Raw genomic sequence first — 25718 nt, forward strand, 5'->3', positions numbered from 1 at the left:
ATAATCAGCTACAGTGTGACTTTTTGATCTACTCAATACAGTCTGTAATATATACAATTCATAACCGCTCTGCCTAAAAATATAATAATCGTTTAATCACGCCAAACAAGTTTAAAATAAAATCTTGATGTAAAGTGCAATCAATTAAAGCATAAATAAATCAAATCACACCTTTTTATTACTGGTTTGCACCTCAGGCATACCTGTCTTCAAGATTTACTCAATGCAATGGAAGTGGGAAAAATAATTGTCTTCCCAGCTTGGTCCTTTTGCTGGTTTGAGTGGTACAAAGTTAAATAATGGGTTGGTAGGTAAAGCAGGACTATGGGGACCCCAAATATGTCATGTTTCAAATGATTAATATCTTAGAGGCAATGGAAGGAACAGTTAAGAGGAAATAAATCCCATGGCTTTAGAACAGATTCAATGTATGAGCATTATGTGTTACCTATTGCAACTCCTGCAAGGTGAAGCATAGTGCTAACTCCCTCTTGACAAGATGAATAAAAGCCAATGTAAAATCTTTTGATAAACTATGTGTTAGTCCTAATGATGATAAATTATGCAACTACATAAAGCTCTGACAGGCACAAGAGGGGTGGGAGGAGCTGGTGAGTGCAAAGCTTTTCCTGTTTGATCATGTCTTGGTAAGTAAAAGCTTAATAAGTATGACATCACTGCAGCATCAGTGCAGCAGCCATTGATTTTATCTGTCTTTGTAAATCTGAAATAACATAGATAAAATCAGAACCTTGGTAATTTATAGAACTTATCAGTTTTAACATCCTGGTAACTTATGCCAGTTTAAACTATCGTTAAACTCACATAAGAATCATGAAGCCTCTTTCGTCACAGATTCAAAGCTCAGATAGATTAATATATCTTGATGAATTTAGAATGGCTTTAGCATGGTTAAAACTAGTGCCTATTTTCCAGAGCACAAACATTAATTTTAGCAATCAAGCAAATCAAGCATTTGAAAAAAGTTGTTACAGGTTCACTGATAATACTTTAAAAGAACAGCCAGATGGATTCTAACATAGAAATACTTCTCCTAACTGGATGAACTTTTATCACCTAAGAAAAAACTCAAGAGAGTCATAGTTGTTTTTTTTTTTTCAGTGAGCAGTTGTTTTTTTCCGGCTGCCAAGGACATTCCATGAACAGGGAGCTCACTGCTTCTTTTTAAACGAGAAGATATTATAACTGCTGTTCACTCTGAAAAAGCATTAGGTGAAATATCACTGGATATTAGGCTCTCAGGTTTGTCATGGCCTATTTCCTTTAAATAATTGCACTATTTTTGCTGTTTGGTGGGTACAGGGAACTAAGAATTCCTCTGTGTTTTGATACTCTTTAGTTGATAAAGAGTACTAAAAAATAGTAATATTTCAGTCACATAGCTCAAGAATTTCTCAGGGAAGTTCTTAATCCTAATCAGTTTGAACTAGCAAGTCTTCAGTTATTGAAAACAGGGCTGCACTCATGATTTCCACCTAGGGCTACTGTACAAATGCAGTGCAGCATAGTCTAGGGGGTTTGAAGCATGCACCAAACCGTACGTTAAAGTGCAATTTTACAGGAGTTTTTCTTTGGCTGTACCACTTCTAGCTATGGAAGTGACACATTTGATCCAGTGCTTGGGTCTGTACAGACAATGATTTAACTGAACAAAGTGTTGCCCTACGTCCAGAGTATGTGGACCTCTACGATTTGCATGGTCTTAAAAACATCAGTAGCTTCCCTGGACAGGGCTCTCTAAACCTCTACTTTTGAGGAATTCCCTCTGATGGAAGGCTGGAGCTACAGGCATATAAAAAGTGGCCATACAACAGGAAAGAAATACACTTCTCAAAATAGTGGAAACTCGTTTTGAGACTTTAAGGAAAAAGCTGAAGAAGTATCCATCAGGAATTAGAATAGATAGTTAACCTTATTTTAGGCAGGAGGATGGACTGTATGACCTACCAATTACTCTATTTCACCTGTAGTTTCTGTTACTTTCTGAGAGGTAGACTTAAAGTCAATCCTTGTTATTACGTATGAAGGATTTTAGAGTGCTACTTCAGGATGATTTTCCCTGTGCAGACACTCAGTTGTCAATACTGTTGTAAAGCACAGAAAAACAGAAGAACACACTAAAAGAAAAATGTGTAAAAATAAATGTTAGGTTGACATTTCCTTCACCACAGCAGGCTTGCTTACTTTTAAAAGAATTCAAATATGCATTTTCAGTTTGAACTACTGTTTGTTATGAATACCTCAGATGACACCTTCCCACAATTATTTGTCTCCTAATACAAAAGTAGTCTGTATTCTAGCTTCATACATCTGGTCTTATCTTGGATCATTTTTTAGAGCATCACTTCTGAATGCCATGATGTTTGGCTCACCAGAAATCTATCAAGTTATTGATGAGTTACGTCTTGTGCTACTTTGAAAGCTGTATGTAATTCCAAAACACGAGGTACATGGGCCATGTATAGCTCTAGAGAAATAGCTGACCAGTGTAGGGGGAAATCTGAACTGGTCTGCATCAAGACTTTGCAGAACCACCAATTTAACTCTCTCTCTTCTACACAAAATAAAGATCAAAGCAGATATCTTGACTTTTATTGAAAAGTCACTGTTTAAAAGTAAAGCAACAGTAATGAATATCCATATTTCACACACAAAGTAAATAAATAAATAAATAGATCAAAGTATACCTATCATTCATTCCCATTCATTCCCATCTACTTCCCTAGAAGCTGGCATTGAACCAGTAGTTCAATACAAGTTTCACACTGAGAAAAGAGTGAAAATGAAATTTGGGAGTATTTTTTTCTTGGATATAATGGAGAACAGTAGTGAAGGCTTTCCCACAGTGTTTCGGATAGCAACATTATTTAACAACTTACCAACAATTATTCCAGGTCTTCTATCCATTTCAACTATATGTGGGTGCACACCCTTATATGCTGCATCACTCACAACTTGGGTGTTTTTCCGCACCCGCTCTGTTACAGGATCATCTACCACTGGGGTGAAGCCTCTGCCTTTTGTCTTCTCAAAATCTTCATGGTATTTTACCTAGGAAAATAAAATAAGAATTACATTATTCCCCAAGCTGTGATTGACAGCAAATGGTTAGTCTGTGCAAGAATGCATAACTGTTTGCTTTAAGCACTTATATTCTTTGGGTTTTGCACCATAATAGAATTGCTATACATATGAGGTAGAAGAGACTCAGCAGGCCATCCAGCTTGTCTCCCTGACCTGATTTCTTGATATTTTATTATCATTTTTGCATTTGTTTTACATTGCCACTGAATTAGACATTTACTCAAGCAGCAAAGTATCATCTTGTAGTCACATAAATCATTGAGTATAACAGGAAAAGCCCTCAGGAGGTCATCTGATCCATCCCCTTCTCTGAGATAGGACATCTGTCTGGTGATGTAGACAACTACATCTGTCAGTAAAAATGTTCCAGCAGTATAGTTCTTAAGAACACAAGTATTTTCATTCACAGCAAATTTTGATGCTATGCACAGATTCATAAAAAAGGTACTCAGGTACTTTTTTGCCCTTTTATTTTATCATATGCCAGCTGGCTTTAAACAAAGGTTTTTAGGAATAAAAATTGCACTTATTCCAAGCAGCCTGCTTTCAAAAAATCAAAAGAAAGAAAGAAAAAAAAATAAAAGAAAAACAAAGACGTTAGGGCATAGTGTTATATAACCAAGTGTTGGAACAAAACCAGTATTAGTAAGAGTTATAAAGGTAGTACCCCCGATTATGCATATTTACTTTTTTAGTCTTAATCATCAAAGATTTAAAATTGACAAACATTCTCACACAAGCAGATGCACACAAAACTCATTCCAAGAACAAAAGTCACGCAGAAACTAGGAACGTGCACAGGCACATGGTGAAGTGTGTCACCTAATCCAGTCAAACTGTGTGATGCTCAAATGAGTTTGTTTTTTAAAGAAACAAAAACAACAACAACAACAAAAGAACAGACATTTAACTGTTAGAAAACTGTTTATTAGTATTTTGAAAATGTTCATTACAGTCGTATGCAGTTAGCAAACACTCCCTCAACAGGCATAAGAAGAAAATATTCTTTCCATACTTGAGCAGAGAGTTTCATTAGTTACCTATATTAATGGAAGGCAAAATCCAGTGGAAGTCAAGTGCCATTCTTTAGTATATTCTAGTTATAAGAAGAAAGTACCCTACCATTGAGATGTTGTTTTGTGTTTCTTTGACATGCCTTAGCTCAGGTGTGTCTAGAATCACACTACGTCTACCTTTCATCTGCCTCTGATCACTGCTGTACTTCACCTGCAAAACAGCAACAACAACATACATGAAGGTTTTGTTTACAGTAGAAGGTATAGTGAGAACCACACTATGCAAAAGCATCTTTTCCAAATCATAATGCCCAGAATTCTTCTGTTTTCTTTCTTTACACTCATTTTCTAGTGACCTTATTTCAGAGGGAGGATACAGATGGGCTACTGTATTGATAAGGCCAAAGGACATGTTTATTCCATCAATCAGTCAAAAAAATCATCGTTACCCGAAAGCTGAAATACTTGACTGTTTTAAGGCTGGTAAGTGAAATAACTCATTTATCAACAATTAACTGGTTATTAGTTAGGGTCAACATAATAATAAAATACCACTGTTGACTTCTCTTGGACATCTTTAAAACATATTTTTGTGGCTGATGACAACACAGGCAGACACAGATTCTGTCCTCAGTCTGCTTCCAGGTTGGGATTAGCGTAAGAACCCCTAGGACCCTAGGGTATTCAACTGTTATGAGCAGGGTATTGCTTTGGCAGCCTTCTTATTCCTGTTTGGAAGCTGGCTTTTGCTAGTAGCACAAAAACAATGTCTGGGACAAATCTGAATGTGCTATATTGTTTTCAATGAGAATATTTGGACTCTGTGTTTTGTGCAGCAGTAAGTACAAAACCTCCTACGTCGCATTTCTCTCAATTAGCTTCTTCTGTGGCATTTTACAGACTTGTACTAGAAGTATAGAAGCAAAGTTAATTACCTGGGGGGGGGAACTTAAATTTGTAAACCATAAAAAGTAGTTGGTTCTACTTGCCCAGAAGAATACACCTTTGCATTTTCTTCTGGTTCAGTGTGAATCTTACAGTATAAACTTCACTGTCTTTTTGTGTCTTTGTTTAATTAACAGTCTCTGTTAGCTCCTACTTCGTACTTGTAACCTGTGTATTGAATGTTAGTAAATATTTTAGATTTACATACACATTCACAGTCAAACTATTACTCCTGAAATCAGTTGTGCAAAACTATTTCAATGCGCATTTGTCAGAGAAAAACCAAGTCAATTTTCAAAATCTAATGAATATATTAGTGAGTACATTGGTACCAGATCCTCATAAAAAAAAATCAGATTGCCTAACTCCCCCCTTAAAATTACATATCAGCTAAGCAAAGCACACCTTTGAAAATATGAGCCTTGGAGTAATGCACAGAGAAACAGATATACATAGTACTGCACATTCTTAAAAGCCTTAATTAAACAATTAGTTTTCTCAGTAAATATATTCAGTTTTTGAGTGCTTTATACAGCATTCTCTGGACAGAACAATTACAGCCAACACAGTTTATTTTTTTCAGCCACTGGTCATTAACATAGGTGAGTATTTATCCCTGTAAATCTTGAGAAACAAAGTGAAGCAGTCAATTGGAAAAAAGCTTATTTTTAAGAAATGAAATCTTTATTTAAATTGGACAGTGGTTGGGAAGTTTCCCTCTTATTTTTAACAATGTACCTCAAAAATAATTGACAATTTACTAATTGGTAAATATGCATGAGCATTTTAAGAACATACTTAAGACATATGTAGTCACTTAGAAGTTCAGATTCTTTGTCCTTAAACAAATCTTTTGATAAACAAGAGGTACTTTATTCTTCACCCATACAGTCAGTTCTAAAGTATTCACTACTATGCATTCTCTTCTGCCACCTTGAGACAGTGGTTCTGCATGGAAGCCTGTTCTACTTACCATCTGTAGGGGTTTCACCACTGATGTTTCAGTGTTGAGAACACAGACTGTAACAGAACTAGTCTGGTCCTTTACTTCACTGTGCTGCTTTGACTTCTTCCTTGCTCCTTATTAGTACTGTCTTCTGCTCCTTACACTACTGTGTGACAATGAATGCACCTCTCCCCCCCATGCCTCCAAAGGCAAGTATTATCAAAAAAAAGCCAAGATTAATATAGTATCTTACCCTTCAGTGATTAATAATAGGATCTATTTAGGACTACTCTGCTCTTAATTAGGTGGCACGTTCCAGAGTGGAATGGATATGCTTCCATGCTCTGAATCACACTCACACAGAAAAAAAAATCTGCACTAAAGTTAAAATCTCATTTCCTTTGCCCTTTCCCATAATTTACTCCTAAAATCTAGCAACTGAAACTTAGTAACAAGAGACAAAGGTTTTTGAACTGACCTCTTACATTTTTTTTATAAGAATAACCACAAGTCTGAATATTTTTGTTGCCCATATGTGCAGTCATGTATTCAAAGGACAAAAAAAAAATCATTCAGAGGATGATGCAGTTGGATTCATTTGACACATCAAATCTAAATGGGAAGACATATCCTTGTTATATTCCTACAGTGACAGAAAATATAAATGACAAAAAGATTCAAACAACTTGCCGAGCTGATATTGTCTTGATTCTTCTTGACTCTCTCTATCTCAGGAGTGACACTCACAGCAGTAGCTTTGCCAGGCTGCTCTCTGTAGTGAACCTATTATTTAACAGGATAAAATGGTACATACTATGCCAGCTAAAGCAGTATCACATTGTATTACATTAAAATGTATGATTCAAAAGGTCACCCAGGAAACAAATGAAAAGCTAAAATGCATTTGAAGTTTATTAAAGCTTATAAAACTTGATTTTTGAAGCATAACCTTGAATTCTTTCCGTAAAGTCCTCTTATTAATGCATTTGTGTGAATATATACACACATATGCACACAACATCTTGACATTTACCACACGGGTCTTTGGCAGTACAGAGAAATATATTCAGAATGGGGTAAACTATAAATAAGGGAAGCAGAGCAAATGAAAAAAATGAATTTCAGCAATGCCCACTGTAAATGCTTATTTCTACACACATACACAAATTCCGTAAGAATAACACCTACATTCTAATTTGTATACTTTGTATATTCAAATGTGATTAAACACAGTGGGTGCAATACATCTGGACTGTAAACTGATTCCAACCATCTGTATTTCACCGTGTGTTTATTTAAATGTACTTTTCAGCTTAGGAATATCTATCCCCTCTATCACTTCTTTACAAATTACTCTAGTAGCAATGATGCATTAAACGAATGGACACTGAAGACAGATCAGTATCTAAAGAGGATAGATGTGGCATCGACAGACCAATCAGTCTGTTAATCTTGGCCCCAAATACAGGGAAGTCTAATATGGTGCATATTTAGTAAATAATCAGAGATTCTTGGATGATTTATGCCAATCAACAGTTTTATGAAGAAAAAGTGTTTCCATAAAAATCTCTTTTTTATGTGTGTGCACGTGTTTGTGAGTGAGTTCTTGCTTTTGTGTGGTAAGAATAACTGAGCTGATACATTATGCTAATAATTCTGCATTGCACTGTGGCATTAACAACGTCCAAGCAATTGTCTTCCCACACAACACATCAACTGTCCACATCAACATATTCCAGCTGAAAAATTAGTGTCTTATAAAAGTGATGGTAAACTACCAAATGGATTAAAACTTACAAACTGACATTTGCAAAGGCATAATGATCACTTGGTAAAACAGGTTTGTTTGAACAGTGTGCATTTTATGGCAACTAGATGCATCAACAGCAACCTGTAAATAAATAGCATACACTTAATTTAGAGGGACACTATTTTGAAAATTGTAGCTCAGAATTAATTTGGGGAACATGGGTGAAAACATCCTAGGGAAACACTGTAGCTATTTGTGGACCCATGAAATATGGATGTCAACAGAAGTCCCAGCAAGGAGAAAGACTCAGTAACAAGGTACAACTTCAACAATGCAAGAAGGCAACAATGCAAGAAGGCAACACTGAATTCCAAAATTCCTTACCTTCTTCCACATGCTCCTACCAACAGCATGACTTTCTAATGATTATTTCAGCCATTAAATAAACTCTGATAGGAAAGTTACTGAGGAGCCAGAAAGAGAGGCAAGAGAGCTGGAGTTTTAGTCCAACTGTAGCCTTTTTTTAATTTATTTATTTTAATTAAAGGGAAAAAAAAGGAAAGCCAGAAAAAAAAATATTGTTTTAAAAATGTATATATAAAAAAATAAGTTAAGGTTTCCTGTAAATATCCAAGACAGAGAATAGAGTTTCAAAAAATTGCAGCCATTTATTTAATTGAGTATGCGCTGCTTTACATGCCATTTTCTGAACCAAGCAATGGCTTTTCTAATTGCTTCCTTAAAGAGAGTTTTCAGGTACTTCCATTTAGTTAGGCCCACGCCTAACTAAAGAAAGGGAACAGACAGAACTTCTTACTCATCGTCTGCACGCAGCATTTATACAAAAGATCAAATAAGAGTAACTTCCCATGCTGACATTCTCTTGATTCCTCTTGACTCTTTCAATCTCCGGGGTGACACTCACAGGTGTAGCCTTGCAGAGCTGTTCTTTGTACTGAACCTAGTGAACATGGCATAAGATATTACACAGAGACTTCCAAGTAACAGAAATACAGCAGTGTGTTAGAAATCATCAAAGAGCACACTGCATTTTGCTGGAAAATATTATTCCTTAGTAAACACACTCATCTTTCTTCATGACACTTAGTACTCAACCTCTCTTGCAGTTCCTCTATTTCAGAGGTAAACAACTTATACTTCAGCAGGAATACTTCATTCTCAATGATGTTAATCAAAGTGCAAGGCTAAAGAGTTATCTTCTTACCATTAATTGATTAGTCTTTGTGAGCAAACAGGAACTAGCACAAACATCACAGATATATTCACAGAGGCACAAACACATTTAACACAGCAAAGACTGCAAGCAATGAAAATGGGGCACACATTGCTTATATTCTTCTGGTTTTCCTTGACTCTTCTTAGTTCAGGTGGATCAGAAATAGCTGTTGCATGCTGAATTTCTTCTTTGTATTTAATCTGCACAACAAATATTATAAAATATTAGCAACTCAAAGATATAGACAAGTACTCAACCACAACAAAAGTTTTATAATCTGTCCCTTGCACGTACCACACAGCTAAACCAGACCTACCAACACTACTGACCTGAACAGGAACAGTTATATTTAATTTCTGACACAGACTACTAGGGTCTCAGACAATTCTTATTTGATAAGATGCAGCACAGAGTGCATATAAAAAGCCTTGTATCCTAAAACTGTTACAGCATAAACTTATATCACATCAGATTGTGGCTATGTTTATAATTGATGCTGCATATACTGCTTGGAGATCTGCATCACTCTGACAATGATTTGGCCTTGTATTGTCTTACATAGGAATCTATTAGTCCATTACAGAAACCAAACATTTCAGAAATGTGTCCTCATAAGGGTGGATGGCCTTGAAGTTCGGTTGAAGTTCTCTGAAAACATACACGGACACGTTATGGAGAATGCAGATGTTTGGATGGATGATACCTTTGAAGATGCTGTCATATTTACTGATGTTTTGCCACGTCTGTTCTGAACAGCAGTGTGTTTGGATATGTTAGACTCCATAGTTTGAAAGACACACAGAACTAGAAGAATTTCTTCAATTATACTCTATATGTACCAAAGTTTGGATTCAATCAGGTGAGAAAGAGTTGTGAGGTAGGTGTACGTGGTACTAAAAAGAAAGATGTCATATTTTCTGGTTTTCTATATGCTATCCAACAGGGCCATCTTGGACAAATTAGTGCAGTGTCTTTTTCTTAGTCTGTTACTAAACACCTGTCCAGTATTCAGTACCACTGTGGACACCATCATTAAAGAAATGAAAAATATTTTGACTAATGGAAAATACTTGAACATTTTGTATCACAGACACATGCTGACAGCAAGGAAGTAATGAGTCTAAACTACCCTGGGTTCAGTTTAACCCCTGGAAGGATGCACCCATGCACACGAGCACACCATTCTGCCCATCCTTCACCACCTTTGACCTCTCCATTTTGTCTGTGGCCAAGCCCTTCTATACTTTCAGTTCCTCACCCCTGGTCTTTTTGTGTTTGTTTGTTTGTTTGTTTTTTCCCAAATCCATTGTACCAAATGCCACTTGCTAATTTTCAACTCTCTGCTCCAAGGCATGCTACTGCTGGAGGAAGCCAATTTTTTTTTTTTTTTTTTAAACATGGACAAAATAACTTGTTTTTCTCTGGGGTCATTCTTGGAAGCCACTTTGGCTGAAATTTATAAATAAATTATTAAATAAATAAAACAAAAACAGCCCAAAGCACAGACCAGAAATGGAAAATTTCAGTCCAGACGGTTAAGGACTGGCAGAAGTATTAAACTACTGAAAACAGGGTCTTTTAATAGAGACTATTAGGTAAGCTTAAAAATTGGCAGTGTTAGTCCTTAAATGCTTCAACTGCTTGAGTTTTAGTCAGGCTCCAACCTTTTTGGTGCTGAGTGACATATCACAGGAGTTTCCTCATGGATTTCACACAAGCAAAGACACAATTACAATCTTTCCCCCAAAACCTTCTTTCTAGTGCTGTGTCCAGACCTTCCTGTTCCTCAATATAAAGAAGATTTTTTTAAAAAACCTCTTAGTTATTTGTAGCTTCTTGGTTCAAATTCAGTTATATTGTCCATGGGTGTGATGCTTGCTTGTAAAGTTTTGTGAGATCTTCACTCCAACTATTTTGGAGACTGACTCATCCTACCTACTCTTCACAACAGGTGAGATTAGATCAGCTATGTTGGCTGCCACCACCTTGTTTTTTAGGATGTGAAATTTTTTAGGATGTGAAAACAGACTATTCTGAGATTTGTCTCCAATAGATGTAACCTTGAAAAATTTGATGACATGTTGCAATGGACTTTTTTTTGCATGGTTTGATTGCAGGGTGACTGTTATTTTGGTCTTTTTTTTCTGATTTACTTGGGGTTTTTTGCACTGTTGATATACATCAAATTACACAAAGTTTCATCTAGCACAACAGTTTTAAAGCTGTCCTAAGTCCTTCTGGCTAAATTCAAAGATACTTGTAAGATGTTCAAATCTAATAGAGTGTAAATTGGTGTAATTTACCAATTACTTCCTTTGGGGCTCCTGTAAATTACACCATACAATAATTTCCCTCTTAGTGACAAATACTTTAAAAGTTTTTTTCACATTGCCTTCAAATTTGGCATTCTACCCTTTTAATAATTACTGTACAAGACTTAAGTAATCATAAGCACACTACATGCAATAAAATACATTTTGTAAAATATTAGCTCTTCACATAGACTAGCAAGGTAAAGGCCATGGTACTAAACCGCTTGGCTACCACTACAACCACTAACATATTTTATGTTTCTCTTGATATACTTTTGTTTAAGTGTGTTTACTAGCATACTGATCCATCTTTCATATTCCTCTCATCACCATTGTTTAGGATTTCTAAAACAGCAAGAGCACTGCATACCATTTTTCCATTTTACTTTGAAGGGTACTGAGTAAAAAACATTAGAGTAAGATTACCCCTAATAAGCCTCTGTCTGCGTGAATGTGTGTGTGTGTGACTACTCTCAAAATATATGGCTGAGGCAACTGGAAAGGTTTCTGTTTCTAGAACACCATTTCAAATCTGGCAGAAGGGGAAGGGGGAAAAAGGAAAGGGAAAAAAAAGAAAGGGCAAAGGGGAGGTGGGAAAGGGGAGGAGGGGAAAGAAAAGAAACATTTGCAGAAGAAAAATAAGAACAAAATCACCCTCGTTAAAAAGAAAATAAACAAACACAACCAACAGCTTTACAACCAGAAAAACTATTTCAAAATATGATATCTTGCACTGAATCTATAAATTGCACAGTGACTCAAAATAAAAATAAAAAATGAAAAGTGATTGAGCAGAGAAAAATTCCAGGGAAAATGTTATTTTTCAAAATCTTATCGAAACTCCCTACCTGGCCTTATTTTGTTGGGAAATGCAGTATTTAACAAGGAAATTATACTAAAATAGGTGTACCAAGTCCTTAATTTGGATTTCAGATAATATTTAAACGCTATCTAGTGTCATTTGTATGTGTTACTTTCAAACTCTTTTTTTAAAATTTTATAATGATCAGAAACATCATAACAGAAACAACAGACTCCATAACAAAACTGAACAATGCCATTATGACTGTTTTCTTGCTCAACAGTTACTTTTCCTTTTTCCCCCAAGCTTTGCCATGTAATTGCCATGTTACCAAAAGAACATGTCCTACTTGTTGAAAACTCTCATTTCGATATTTTACTTTTAGTTGACCACTAAAGTGCCAGAAACATTGGTCATCCACAGACAAACAATACTATTTCAGAACTGGTTTCATCAGGGCCACAGATCAACCTATCATCAGCACATATAGAGGCATAGACACGCCACCTTCTCATGTAGCTTGATTCTGGACATCCATTTTTCTCCTGAAGTGCAAATTGTAACAAATGGTGTGTAATACATGCAGATTACAGCAACTTTAAAGATTTTCTTTTTGTCATATGATATTTTTCGAAATTGCAAATTATGACTGCAGCTCAGTCTGTCATATCAGGAAATATATTTCATGTTTCTCACTCTTGAAAAACAAAATTCTTTCCTCAAATATTTAGTTAAAAGTTTTTTTCCTATATTTTATCATGCTTCAGTTTGAAACTCTACCTTTGGACTCAGAAGAACACCACTAGAATGGAGCTTTATATCCAAAATCCAGTGGAGTGGTATTTGAATGAGATGTGTAATATTAAGATGCAGAATTTTTAGTAAACAAAAGGATTTAAAAAAAAAAAAAAAAGAACGACCATTTACTCATGTAAGAATAATTAATGTTAATAGCACTTACCGAACTAATATTCTGTTGATTTTTCTTTACTCTTTCAATCTCTGGAGTCTCTTTTACAGCTGTGCCAGCTCCTACTTCCTTCTTATAAAACACCTTCATTTCCCCAAAAGAAAAAGTAATTATAAGACTGTTAGCATTGCAAGTACAAGTTCTCATAAAAGGGCTGGGCAGTTTTCCAAGTTTCAAATTGATCTGGCTGTAAATCTTGCCAAGAAAGCAAATACTTTAATTTTTCATAAATCAGACCAATTATCAATAGCTGTAATAACGTTGTTTGTTTTCAACTGTAAACCAGACAATCTATTATCATCCTTTAGAATGACCTCAGATATTTGTAAGTATTTGTAATGATAGCTTTATCTGTGGAAATAATATTAAAATTTAGATCATAATCTATAAACATTTAAAAATGCAACTTTATGCTTGAGTAATCTCACTGATTTCAATTTAATTGAACGTGCATGTACATGCAAGATTTGAATTGCTTTTAATCTTCAGATCTTAAAATGCTCCAAGATTTGAATAGATAAAATTATTTCTAATTTAACAAACTAGAAAATTGACATATTCATGATTAAATAACCAGAAGAGCCAGAGCTGTAATCCAAGTCATGCAATTTTTAACTTCTGGTTTCAAGCCAGAAAGCTGAGGACTGCATCTACAAACAAAGCTCACTTCTGAAAAGAAACACATTTCTAGATCTCTATTTCAATTGTTTCAATAAAGGATAAAATACAAAGCACAACAGTAGAATAAATCATTCAGAGCTACTGAAGGAGACAGTAAATAACTGCTCCACAAATTCCAAATGTGGCTGTCATTTAAATAACCATGAAGCACCAGTTCAAAATGCAAAACTTGTAAAGAAGTTTTATTTGTATTTCCAGTCTGGTAATTTAAAAACAAGTCTATCCTGGAGTTTATAAAAAAAAAAAAAAAAAAAAACTTTACAATATATTATTTCTGCTTTTCTTAAACAAAGATTTATTTAACTACTTTTTAAATTTTATTTCTCTCAAACCCTAAACAATAAAACATACATTACTTCCTTGAAGACCTGTGTAAACTAGGGTGACCAGTATTGCCAAGTGTTCTAGAGGAGAGTGAATTATTTATGTACGTAAGTATTTTTTCAAATATTCAGAAAACCTTTAACAATTTAGAATTTTGTTTTACCATGTGAGAACAGAGACAGCTTATGAGTAAGAACTTGAAAATTCTTCTGCACAAACATGTCAGTAGAAGTTAGAAAGATTTACTAAGTGGACTGACCTAAAATACACTTTTCTATGCTACCAAGAAGGGAGTGGTAAAAAATACCGGAGCAAGGAATTTTTCTATGAAAGAGAAGACTGTGGATTAAAAACCCTATTGTAAATCATCTGCCAAATGAGCTAGTGAGCTAAAAGCAGCACTGATCTTATCTGCAGAGCTAGCCACTTTTTTTTGTCCCATAAGGCAGAAAAATACTTGAGACAAAATCCAAAATCAAAAGCCTATTAAGGGTCATTAATTTCTTCTATATGAGGACTGCTCCCTCGAGTTAGTAAAAAGTAACTTACCTTCATAATCTAAATTGCACAGGGTGCTGAAAGATTGGAATGAAGAGAAAGAAAAGAAATGATCATTCAATCCCACCTATGAACTGCTTTCCTACATTTGGAGGATCCACTTCAGATATAGAAAAATGGTGATCACGAAATAAACTCAACCAACTGCAAAGATGTATTTTTTTTTTTTTATTTTATGTTATAAAGAATGCTAACAAGGAGGGTAATTGTCAGTGTTGGCACTGAAAGCTCAGACTGGCCTACAGGGCTCCAAGGGATTCAGATACATCAGATGCTTGTCAAGGCTTAATTAAGTAGTGGAAGGTTTTTATATGCCTGGTATCTATCAGATAGTGAGTCCACCCTGCTTAGACCCACTGAGGACTCCACCAAAAGCTATTAAAAACTGGAGCAGAGAGGAAAGCAGAACAGTAGGTACTAGCTGGGATCCCTTCCATTACATAGAGTTTCGGTGTAGCATGTTAGGATGCCAGTGACAGGAGAAACGGTGACAACCACCTTCACACTATGCAGCTGAGCTCCATTCAAAACCAAGAGGCAACAAACTACAAGAAACAAAATTGGGGCCAATGGGCCTGTCAACAGCTTGTATTAGGAAGACGTAGCTTTCAGCTGCTCTCATCTGATGGAAGGAAAAGAGCAGGTAATGGCTGGAAGATGTTACAGGAGAGGTAGAACAGCCGAGAGCAGCCTCAGAGACTTTTCTCCCTGCAGGCTCTTAGTGAAGCTGCACTGAGAGCTCCAGGTAAAATAACTCTGAGGAAAAGGAACGGACCTTGTACTCATGCAGTGGTGAAGCTGAGGGTCTCTCTAAACTAAAGAATCACATCTGTGCCAGATAATAATAAAATATTTAAGTAACTTTTATGCCTTTCTCTCAAATCATTGGTTTTATTAGTATAATTAGTCTGCCAGAAAAACAGACACTAACTGGATAGCCTTATGTTCTGGAGGCTAAATTTGCCCTTCATCTTCTCTTCCCTGTTATATTACAAGCAAAGCCAGCATTACAAACAGCAGAATTAATGGGCACATAGAGGAAATGGAACTGAATGCAACAATCACAAAATGGGCAATCTTGGAAATCTAAGCACATAATTTATATAGGAACAGACTGAAACCTGAATCTAGCATAAAATTTTAAAAAATGTAACCAGTGTAACATAAAATAATTAGACATATTTATGAAACTTGCTCTGTTCTAATTTTATCCTAGAACCTTGACATTCTGTACATATGATAGGAAACAGATGAAAAATCCTGTATGCACAGTAACAAGCCTTAGCTTTCTTGTACATTTAAATAAAATACTTCCTGGGGCTTGATGGAAAAAGAAAAGAAATCTTCATTCAAAAATAACTGTGGCTTGGCAAGGTGATAAAGTGGTTTAGCAATTCAAAATAAGTGTCACACCTAGAAAAAATGTATTATTTTTTTTTTACTAAAAGAAATGAGTGATACAGTCTTTGCCAGGAAAATTATGCAAATGGATCAAAGAACATTTACTCATACGTTCCCTATTTCATGCTGAGGCACTAGAGAGCCTATTTAAACTGAAAATATCTGAAAAGTTGCAAGTGAAGAGAAAATCACTGTTACTCACTGCACTGATGTTTTTCTGAGTACTTTTTATCCTCTCCATCTCTGGAGTGTCTGGGACAGCAGAATAGTTACAGAGCATCTTCTCTGCTTCATCTTTGTACATTTTCTGAAAAATAATTTTAAAACATCCATTTCCTGCCTTCTTAGGGCTGAGAATAACCAAACAGCAACAAAAAATTGCTTATTGCTGATGAACCTCGACAGCATTGTACAGGATTTATTTCAACCTCTCTCCTCTGTGATATTCTTATATTTATTTTTTTTTCCTTCCCTTTATGTAATGTAAAAAGACCTGCAAGTAGATGTACACAATTCAAATCAATTTAGATGGCATAATAGGCCTAAATACAAATAAGAATCAGGCAGTAAGATTTTTACTAAGTGTAAAAATTTAATATGGGTATGAGAGTATCTACAGAGCTAGCATTTTGAGCAATGTATGTCAAGTACTGTTACACAAAATTAAAACAGTTAGCCTTTGAACTATGCCTACCTGGCTTGCTATTTCTGAAGCCCTTTTGACCCGTTGTATTTCAGGAGTATATGGACCAACTTGCATCCCTTTTCCTATAATTTCAGTCTCAAGATCCTTTTTATATTCTTTCTGCAAAAATAGAAGAAATTAAAATTAAATAAAGGAATGTAAAACAAAGTAAAATCATATCCCTGAGTGTGCAACATAACTAATTCTACATTTATTTGTACGTTGTCTTCAAAGCTATTCTGACAGCAATGACTAGACCTCAAAAGAATTGCTTCTATTCCCGTAACCTGTTTTTCTGGTTTGGTTTGGTTTGCTTTTTTGTTTGTTTGGTTGGTTGGTTTTGTTTTACTGCACACTACTTATTCCTTTTAGCAAAAGTATCTTTAACATCTCATTCTGTTTCACTTCAAAAGTAATCTTAATGGATTCATTCTGTACTCACCTGGCTTACAATTTCAGAAGCTTTCTTTGCTCGTTGTATATCAGGGGTATCCATGCCCACTTCCATTCCCTTCCCTTTAATTTCATTCTCCAAGTCTTTCTTATATTCCTTCTGAAAATAATAGCATTGGAGTTACTCATATGTCCAACAACCAAATCCTTAACATTGTTCATACATTACTCTGTACAATTTCACTGAACAGTATCTATGAAACACCAAATAACTTTTGATTCAACAGCATTATCTTTGTAGAACCTATCTACAACACACCTATGCTATAGCTGCTGCCAGGTTAAACATTCTTTTAAGAGACTGCTTACTTCAATGTAGCCTTTCACATCCGTGTGTCTTTCCAACTTTGGCAGCCACAATCAGAGGCATATGTAGACAGGAGTTTTTATCCCTCATCTATTCTTGGGGAGACTGAGGTCATAATGCCTTTAGCATCAGTTTATTGTTTATTGTTTGGCCCTACTAAAACAAGCAGCCTCGTTTAGACCTAAAAGCAGGAGGGCCTGCCGCCACTGAATACAGTCTAGGCCAGGCATGATTAAGGGTCAAAGCTCTGGGAACACTTATCTTTCCCCATACGTGGACTACACAACTTTTAGACTCCACACAGCTCAACAGACCAGGTATTTAGAGAAATCTGTGGTATGCCTACTGTGTAGATTGGATGTCATGTGGAATTCTCAGTGACAGTAATTTGTTGCATTCTGCCAGACTGAAATCTTGCATCATGTACAGTAACTTACAGTGCTTGCAATTTCAGAAGCTTTCTTGGCTCGTCTTATCTCAGGAGTATCTGGACCAACTTGCATGCCTTTCCCTTTAATTTCAGTTTCCAGGTCCTTCTTATATTGTTTCTGTAAGGTAAAACTTCATACTTTAGATTCACAATAGCCAGAGAGTTACAGGTAGATTTTTATGCAAGAGACACAATTTAAGAGTCATAATTTTGACTCAATCAAAAATCTCAAGTAGAGGGTGACAGCTCTCAAGAGTGTTGGCAAGCTTTGGTTAGGATAACATGTAACAAACTACAGGAGAAAAACTTTAGGAGATATTCACTGAATGTACAAAACTACCACTGAATTTTCAGTTTGGGAGGGGGCGGGGAAATCAGTCCATATAGCTTTCTGTAATGATCCTCTAAAGTAAAGGGGCTTAGCTCTGCAAAACCTAGTGTAATAAGCTGGTACTTGATGCCAGCCTAATTGAAACACATTTTACTTTTAAGAAAATATTTTATTTATGAAGACTACATGGTAGAAATCAAATACTGTACAAAATTGTTTCCAGTGAACTTTCAGAACAAGATGTTGTAATTTATTCATTTAATAGGTCTTTCCTGAACCACAGCCATTAGACAAGTGGCTGTACTCATTCATGATTGCTTCTTTTTCCCCACAGTATAAATTATAAATAACCAATAACCAGGAAACAAATGAATATTTCATCTTGAGCTTATCCAAGCGAGGATGTATTTCTTGTTCATCAGCAAATGATATTAAAATATCAGTAATATATATATTCAGTAATACTGAAATATTATATACAATAGCTGTAATTTTTTAATTAAACATCAAAATATTTTCTTGGACACTGCTATTTCTGATACTATAGCAATATCTTTTTCTGTTATAGTTTATCTCTGCTCTAGCAATATCTTTTTCTGTTATAGTTTATCTCTGCTCATGGAAAATGTGTAACTTTTTTTCAAAATAAATACTTATTCTTAATTTTCCCATTCATTAACTGTTTTTAAGTTACACATTACTTAGGAAAAAAAATGCCTTTGTATTTATTACAATGCTCTAAACACTTACAGCATAAAGTAACAAGAAGAAGAGCAGAAATACTTTCAGTCTTCCATCTCTGTCTCACTCTGATGTGGAAATAAACATGCTAAAACTACTCCCCACTTCCAAAATTCCAAACTTCCCGAATTTTTTATGAAAATAGTATAAATTATCCTGTGAGAAGACGTTACCTCTCACTTCCTCTCTGCTAAAGGTGGAATGGCAGATGCTTTCTCCCAGCTTCCTAGTGTGTAAAACACCAAGGAAAAGAGTTACAGCTATATCCATAGCTATGCTTGTTTACATTGATTGGCCCTATGCACAACAGTTCCTCTGGTTATTATGGCTATATATTTATGTGTGTGTGAATAAATACACACATCAAAGGAATATGAAATATATAAATATATATATTGCTCTTAAAGAATGACACTCAAAAAGGTGTGAGGTAGATCACGAGCTTCTTTCCCATTCCCTCTTTCCTTTCCACACCCTCCAGCCCCATTGTTGCATCCCAGTCAGCCTGACAAGCTCTTCCACATAATGAGTGGCACCAGCTTTGGAACCTGTGGCTCAGGGAAGTATGCAGTCTTGCCAAGCACACATCATGCCACGAGTTCTTCGGGACGGCCTTATGGAGATACAGTAGATAGGTCACTGAGTCTTCCACTTCCACTCCCTATTGAAGAATAGGAGTAGGCTGCACACGTGTGCTTCCAGGTAACCTCCAGAACATATCCCAACACCATTAATACCAAAGTTCAGTTCTAAAAATGTGCTCTGGAAGGAGCCTCTACCTGTCTATTTGCAAAGGATGAACCTCAAGCTCAAGAAAATGTACTTCTTCAGAAGCAGCTCTATTTTTTGGGAAAAAAATGTTTTCAGAAGTAGAACAGGTCATTTGGATAAAAGTTCTTTCAAAGTTGTCTGACAGTCATTACTGATATTTGTTTTCAAATAAGAGACACAAGATTCAAAAAACTGGAAATTATTTCATTGACTTTTCTTTGAAAGTCCAAACTCCTTTTCCATTAGTCATACTAGTTGAACAAACAAGTAGACTGAAAAACGAATGCAATTTTAAATGCTGTGCCTACTAACCCCTCTAACAATTTCCATTGACCTCTTAATTGCCTGAAAATCTGGAATATTTGTCATAAGCTTTTTTCCAGACTTTTTCTATATTCTTAAACCAAAACAGAAATAGCCTTAGTTTCAATACTTACATATTTCATTGTAGATTATGTTAAAAGAATGGAATATATTCAATAGAGTATGCCATAAAGAGTGAACTTTCTCTGACATCAATAACCTTGACTAGCATAACATACCTCATTTAGTATCTGAGCTGCGTTTTTCACTCTAATCAAATCCGGCATATCTTCAAACACTGTCATTCCTTTTCCTTTCATCCATTCTTCCAAATCTTTTCTATACTCTTTCTAAGGATTTAAAGAGAGATTTCTCCATTTAATATTGCATGGAAGATCTTGAAAAGAAATGCCACTTATTAAATGTCTGAAGGGTCTCTTTGAAATTTCTATGAAATATGAATTAGCTGAAGGTTTCAGAGTTAAAATAGAATTGGAAATTATTAAATCTAAAGATACAACATTGCAAAACTGAAAACATTTTAATATAGCCATGTATTTTCCTGTTGTGCTCCTGATAAATAGTCCACTCCTACACAGTGCTACCATGCTGTATGGGGGCCTCAGCTGCCTATCTACAGATATTTTAATTGTGGTAACATTTGCTTTTATGCAGACCAGTATCTGCTGTGCTCCCATTTTTACCTCCTTTTCACTAATGGCACCACAATCAGGATGGATGCCCTAAACACTGTATTAAGACATGTTAAAATGATTGTTTGAGAAATTATAATGTAGAAGCAATATTTCTACCATTTCTCTTCTGTTCCCCTCAGACACTGCATTGATATGATCTATCAACATTTGGCAGCTGCAGCCTCCAGAGTACTCAAGTGTTAAGTATAAAATTAAAAGCACACTAGAATCTGCCTGTGGACATTTGGTTCCTCTTCTTCTTTCCAGTTCCTAGAAAACTGATGTAAGCCTAGTGAAAGTGAAAAATCTTTTACATTTTGTAGGATTTTTAAATGCTCTTTCCACATCCAGGTTTGTATTATTTGTTTGTTTGTTTGTTTAATGCAAGGAAATTAGAATGCATTTGAAGAAAATGTCTTTTTTGGAAGAATTTATATAGACATAAATTAATGCTCTTAATCATGTATTGACTTTATAAGAAGCAGGCACCATTGTCTCAGGAATTTTTGTTTAAATAGAAGAAAACCAGATATTTTTTAAAGAAGCTTCTCTATCATCAGAAGCATCTTCTACAACAAGCAGAAAACTTACATTAATTTAAAATTATTAAATTCAGTTCTCTCTTCTGACAGAGTTGTGAATGTTGTTCCAGAGAAAGTTCTTATTGTGATAAAATGCAACATATTTGCAGAAATTTCTGTAGTGAGAAGGCAACAGAATTAGCTGAAACACAGCTGACATAAAAAAATAATAATTATAATAATAATTATTCATTTTTTAATAACACCAGGTTCTCCACCTTGTTTGATGCAATATCTATTTAAAATTTACTATTAACCTTCACACAAAAATACTGAGCTACATCCTTGACTGTGAAGTGCATTATTTTCCTGAATCTTGAAAGATAATAATTAATTTGACCTGTGTAATCTTTGGTTTTGGATACTGTTCCTTGAATGTGGATATAAAATCAGTTATTCTGTACCTTTGTGCATTAAAATGCCATTTCCATTTTCTTTTATTCTTCCCCTCTGCCTAACAGATATGCCTTATTCCCTAAGTAATGAGTTGTAGAATTTGAGGAGGTAAGAATTAGGGAACAGCTTATTGCATGTAGCACTATGCAGGGAACACACTTGAAAGTTTTCAAAGATGTAAATTTACAGCACATCTGCAACTATGCATGCACTATCCACATCTGCGGACACTCAGCAAGCAGCAAGATTAACTCAATGAAATGCAAGCATTTGCATTTTTCCCTAGTCAGCAAGTGCACAAGATATAGAAGAGAGTTTTGTATGCACAGAATGATACTACATAAACTGGACTGAACCTGGGACTTGTCTATCTGGCAGTTAAGCTTATAGAAATTATTTATTAGAGAATGAATAATAAATAAATATCTGAAAGGAAAGTCTTCCCACAGCATAGACCGGCATAGGCTATTTTAAGAACAAGGCAAGGAAGGAACAAGGTTCAAGGGGTTTTAATTCTTGCATCCTCAATTCCATCCATCTGGGCTATAGCAAAACAATCAATTCTTAATGCAATAAATATAAACAAGGTACTGTTGGATCCCAAATTCAAATGGAGGAGATTGACATTTCAAATTATGAATTTTATGTTTAGAGTTTTCTGATATATTTACTTTAAGTTTGGTCAAATAATAAATCTAATGTATAGTACTAACCAATACTCAAAACCTAACAAGAAAACGGTTTTGATTAATAATATAAAAAGTAGAAGACCAAAAATAGAAGGATTCTCAGTCACAGAAAAGAAAGTGATTTAATTTATAATGCCACATGCAACTGAAGAACATTGGACAAATATTAAAGAAACAATGCGCGTACAGAAAATCCACTCCTTCTAACAAAATTTACTTAAAGCAGATTATGTAATATGGAATTTTGGTTGTCTTAACTTTCATTCATAACATGTGATAAATAATTATTTGAATTAAATTAGTTAAAAGTGACTTGCACACAGCTCAAGGCATCCATATAACTACAACAGACTATCATAAACTAGAAATAATTACCCAAAAGGAAAAACAGCCATCTGGATATCAACAGACACCTTCATTTTCACCCCTTCATCTATCTGGGAAGCAAACTCTAGGTCCTCTCCAAAACCCTATCAAACAGATGTCTTTTGCAGCATGCCTGGAAGGTCACCAATTTTGGGCTATTTGAGCACAGGGGAGGAACAAATTCCAAAACTGAGGCCCTCACAGGGAATGTCTTGCCAACGATCCATTTTCTATGTAATCACCTGATTTGTTCATTTAACTCTTTTTCTGATTCAGGTGTGCTGAACTTTATCATTTCATTATGTTCATAAAGGAAACTTCGAAAAGTATGAATTCTTACTACAAGACTATTCAGAATATAAAATGATAGCGCAATTTTTATTCATGACATTGCTTTTATATTTAGCTATAGCGTTAACTATAAGCTGTTCAGCACTCAGTAGCTTGCAGTGATGCTGGTTATTTCTCATTACACCTTAACAAGAACAACAAAAGGGAAGTAAAAGATGTCTACCTCCTTCAGAAGGTTAGTGACTTGTTTTATATGCAAGAACTCTGGGGTCTTGTCTAAATCCATTGAGGGCTTTCCCTTGAGACTTTCTTCAAATTCTCTGCGATACATTTTCTGTTGAAGCAAAAACAACAATTAGCGGTACATGCACGCTCATTTCCAAACATATTTCAGAAAGAGCACTGTAAACAGACTCAGAAATGAGCTATGCCAGAAATTAGTTATCACATTAATAAGCAATGTTATTACTCATTTTATTACTTAGATTACCTATAAGAGATGCAATTATATACACATGCAATTTAGATAAAAAAAAAAAAATATGTATGATATTTCCAAAGAGTGTCTAAGCTGATCTATGAAAAAAACAATTTGTTCAGTACAGAAAAGACAAATGGTACACAAAGTATTGGCTTTTAAACACATTAAAGTTTCTAAGAGGACAAAATCATCAGTTTTCCATGACACAGGAAGAATAATGGAATCAAACTGCAGCAAGAGAGACACAGGAAAAAACTGTCTTGGTATGGCTAGTGAAGCAATGGACTCAATTGCCTAGAAACTCACAAAACCTCCACCACTGGAAGTTTTTAAGAAAAAGCTTGAAAAATATGGCCTAACTTAGGATAGCTGATGCTTCCCTGGAGCCCAGGACCAGTTCATCCCCCATGCTGAGTTCCCAGGCTGATGAGGCAGGAACACATTTCGGTTGAAGCATGAGTCTGGACAGGGTTTGGCAGCTCCAATCCCTCCCACCTGAGAACTCTCCTTTGTTAAAACAGGAATTAAAGGCAAAAGAATTTGGTCCTTCACCCATACTTGTTTCCCGCTTCTGCAAAACTTCCTACTGCTCTCTCTCTTTGGTGATACGAAAGCGGACAGGGAACAGGAGCCTACAGAGCCAGAAAGAGCAACCCAGAGACCACTAAGGTGTTTTCCCCCACAGCATGCCATTAACCTGAAGAGAAAAAGCCTGCACTACCTTGCTCATGATCTCCTCCCCGAGCTTTCAGTCCAGTATCATCTCTGCCTTCTCAAGGGAGGAGATAAAGGGTGTTCCATAAAAAGTCAATAATTTCTGATCCAGATGACCTCTTGAGCTTCTTCCCAATTCTCAAAAGGGATGCAGTATACAGTATGTCCAGTCTTACCACCTACAGCCTTTATCAAAAAAAATGTTTTGAAGGAAGAACTGAACTACAGAAAAGAGAACTCTGCTATTTCTACCCTATCCTCAGTTTACAGCGCCTTTATGATCTACTTCATCCATTTTCTTAACCTAAGTACAAGACGTCTGTTAGCCTCTCTGTTGACCTAAATTTTGCTAGTTCAAGCAAATTTTACTAACCTCACTTTGCATCTTTTGAGCCTCCTTTGAAACTTGATACATGGGTGTATCCACAAATTCCAGCATTGATCTGCCTTTAGATTTCTCATAATTCTCTTTGTACTTGACCTGGAAAAATTAAAATAAGTACTGTTAACACCAGAGAAAATGTGTGATCTGATTGCTTGCTACAGTTCCCTAGAGGTTTTTGACTTAAAAGACTCCTACCAAATTTAATCTGTTGGAGAAACAAGGCAGCTAGACAAGGAAAGTTTTTCTGGAGTAGTTTATTCCTTTGCTTCAATACATCAGACTTAAAAATGGTGAACTTTGAAGACAGTAGGAGTGAGGAGCACCGATCACAATCCTTAATGAATTGCATGATTTTTGCTGAGTGACCCATGTCTGAACAGTTGGCAGCTTTTCAGTAGGATCCCCTGTCATGTTTCCATAAAACAACACAATTACTGTAACAACAACAAAATCTGTTTTACAGCCAGGCTCCAAGGGTCTGTCTTTCAGACTCCGGAGTACCATTCTGAAACACTTTTGTTTGCACCTGCAGGAGGGGGAAATGAAAGAAAACTACTGCTTCAGTAGGGTGTGGTCTTGCTCCAACTTCCTCTCACAGCTACCAGTGGCCATGACCTTAAAGCTAGCGGCAAAATCACATTGAAGTACCCAGGGTTAAGACACCAACATACAATTTTATGCTAACTCTCAAACCAAATACACCCTGTTTGGCAACCTGGAGAAGATTCTAGACTCGTTCATTCATATTTATTAAGGCGGTGTATGTCTCCATGGCCAAACGCATTATTTATCTCAATCAATCAATCAGTGTGTGATACCGTGCAATATTCTACACAGGACATAAAAGAAAGCAAATATTAAAATATATTCAGAATGAGTAATGTCATTTAAATATGTATATGTCTCTTCAAGAATCCTGATGTCCAAATGTGAGAAAAACATTCAGAATTTCTTCCATTGACAGACTTGCGTTAGGTTCAAATTCTGCAAAAACACTCTCCTCATGGGGTGCTTCTGATTGAATATGCATTATACATCACTGTCGTTTGTAA

General features: G+C 35.6%; 1 protein-coding gene across 9 annotated transcripts in view; it reads right to left on the reverse strand.

The window, feature by feature from the left end:
- The window catches only part of NEBL (nebulette), a 262410-nt gene that overhangs the window by 34638 nt on the left and 202054 nt on the right, over positions 1 to 25718 (reverse strand). For 2 of the 9 annotated variants that reach the window (XM_083823604.1, XM_083823605.1), the window contains 13 exons: positions 24655 to 24762; positions 23310 to 23420; positions 20308 to 20418; positions 17930 to 18040; positions 17175 to 17285; positions 16742 to 16852; positions 16250 to 16354; positions 13075 to 13167; positions 9107 to 9199; positions 8630 to 8723; positions 6703 to 6794; positions 4228 to 4332; positions 2901 to 3072 (listed from right to left, as the gene is read on the reverse strand). In XM_083823604.1, coding sequence (XP_083679730.1) covers positions 2901 to 3072; positions 4228 to 4332; positions 6703 to 6794; positions 8630 to 8723; positions 9107 to 9199; positions 13075 to 13167; positions 16250 to 16354; positions 16742 to 16852; positions 17175 to 17285; positions 17930 to 18040; positions 20308 to 20418; positions 23310 to 23420; positions 24655 to 24762 — 1417 coding nt within the window. Of the gene's footprint in view, positions 1 to 2900; positions 3073 to 4145; positions 4333 to 6702; positions 6796 to 8626; positions 8724 to 8987; positions 9200 to 13074; positions 13168 to 16249; positions 16355 to 16741; positions 16853 to 17174; positions 17286 to 17929; positions 18041 to 20307; positions 20419 to 20451; positions 21461 to 23309; positions 23421 to 24288; positions 24468 to 24654; positions 24763 to 25718 lie in introns of those variants that run through there. The other 7 variants (XM_083823607.1, XM_083823608.1, XR_014579451.1 and 4 more) reach the window with 6 other exon arrangements.

The sequence above is a fragment of the Anser anser genome (assembly GCF_964211835.1).
Source record: "Anser anser genome assembly, chromosome: 2".
NCBI classification, from domain to species: domain Eukaryota; kingdom Metazoa; phylum Chordata; class Aves; order Anseriformes; family Anatidae; genus Anser; species Anser anser.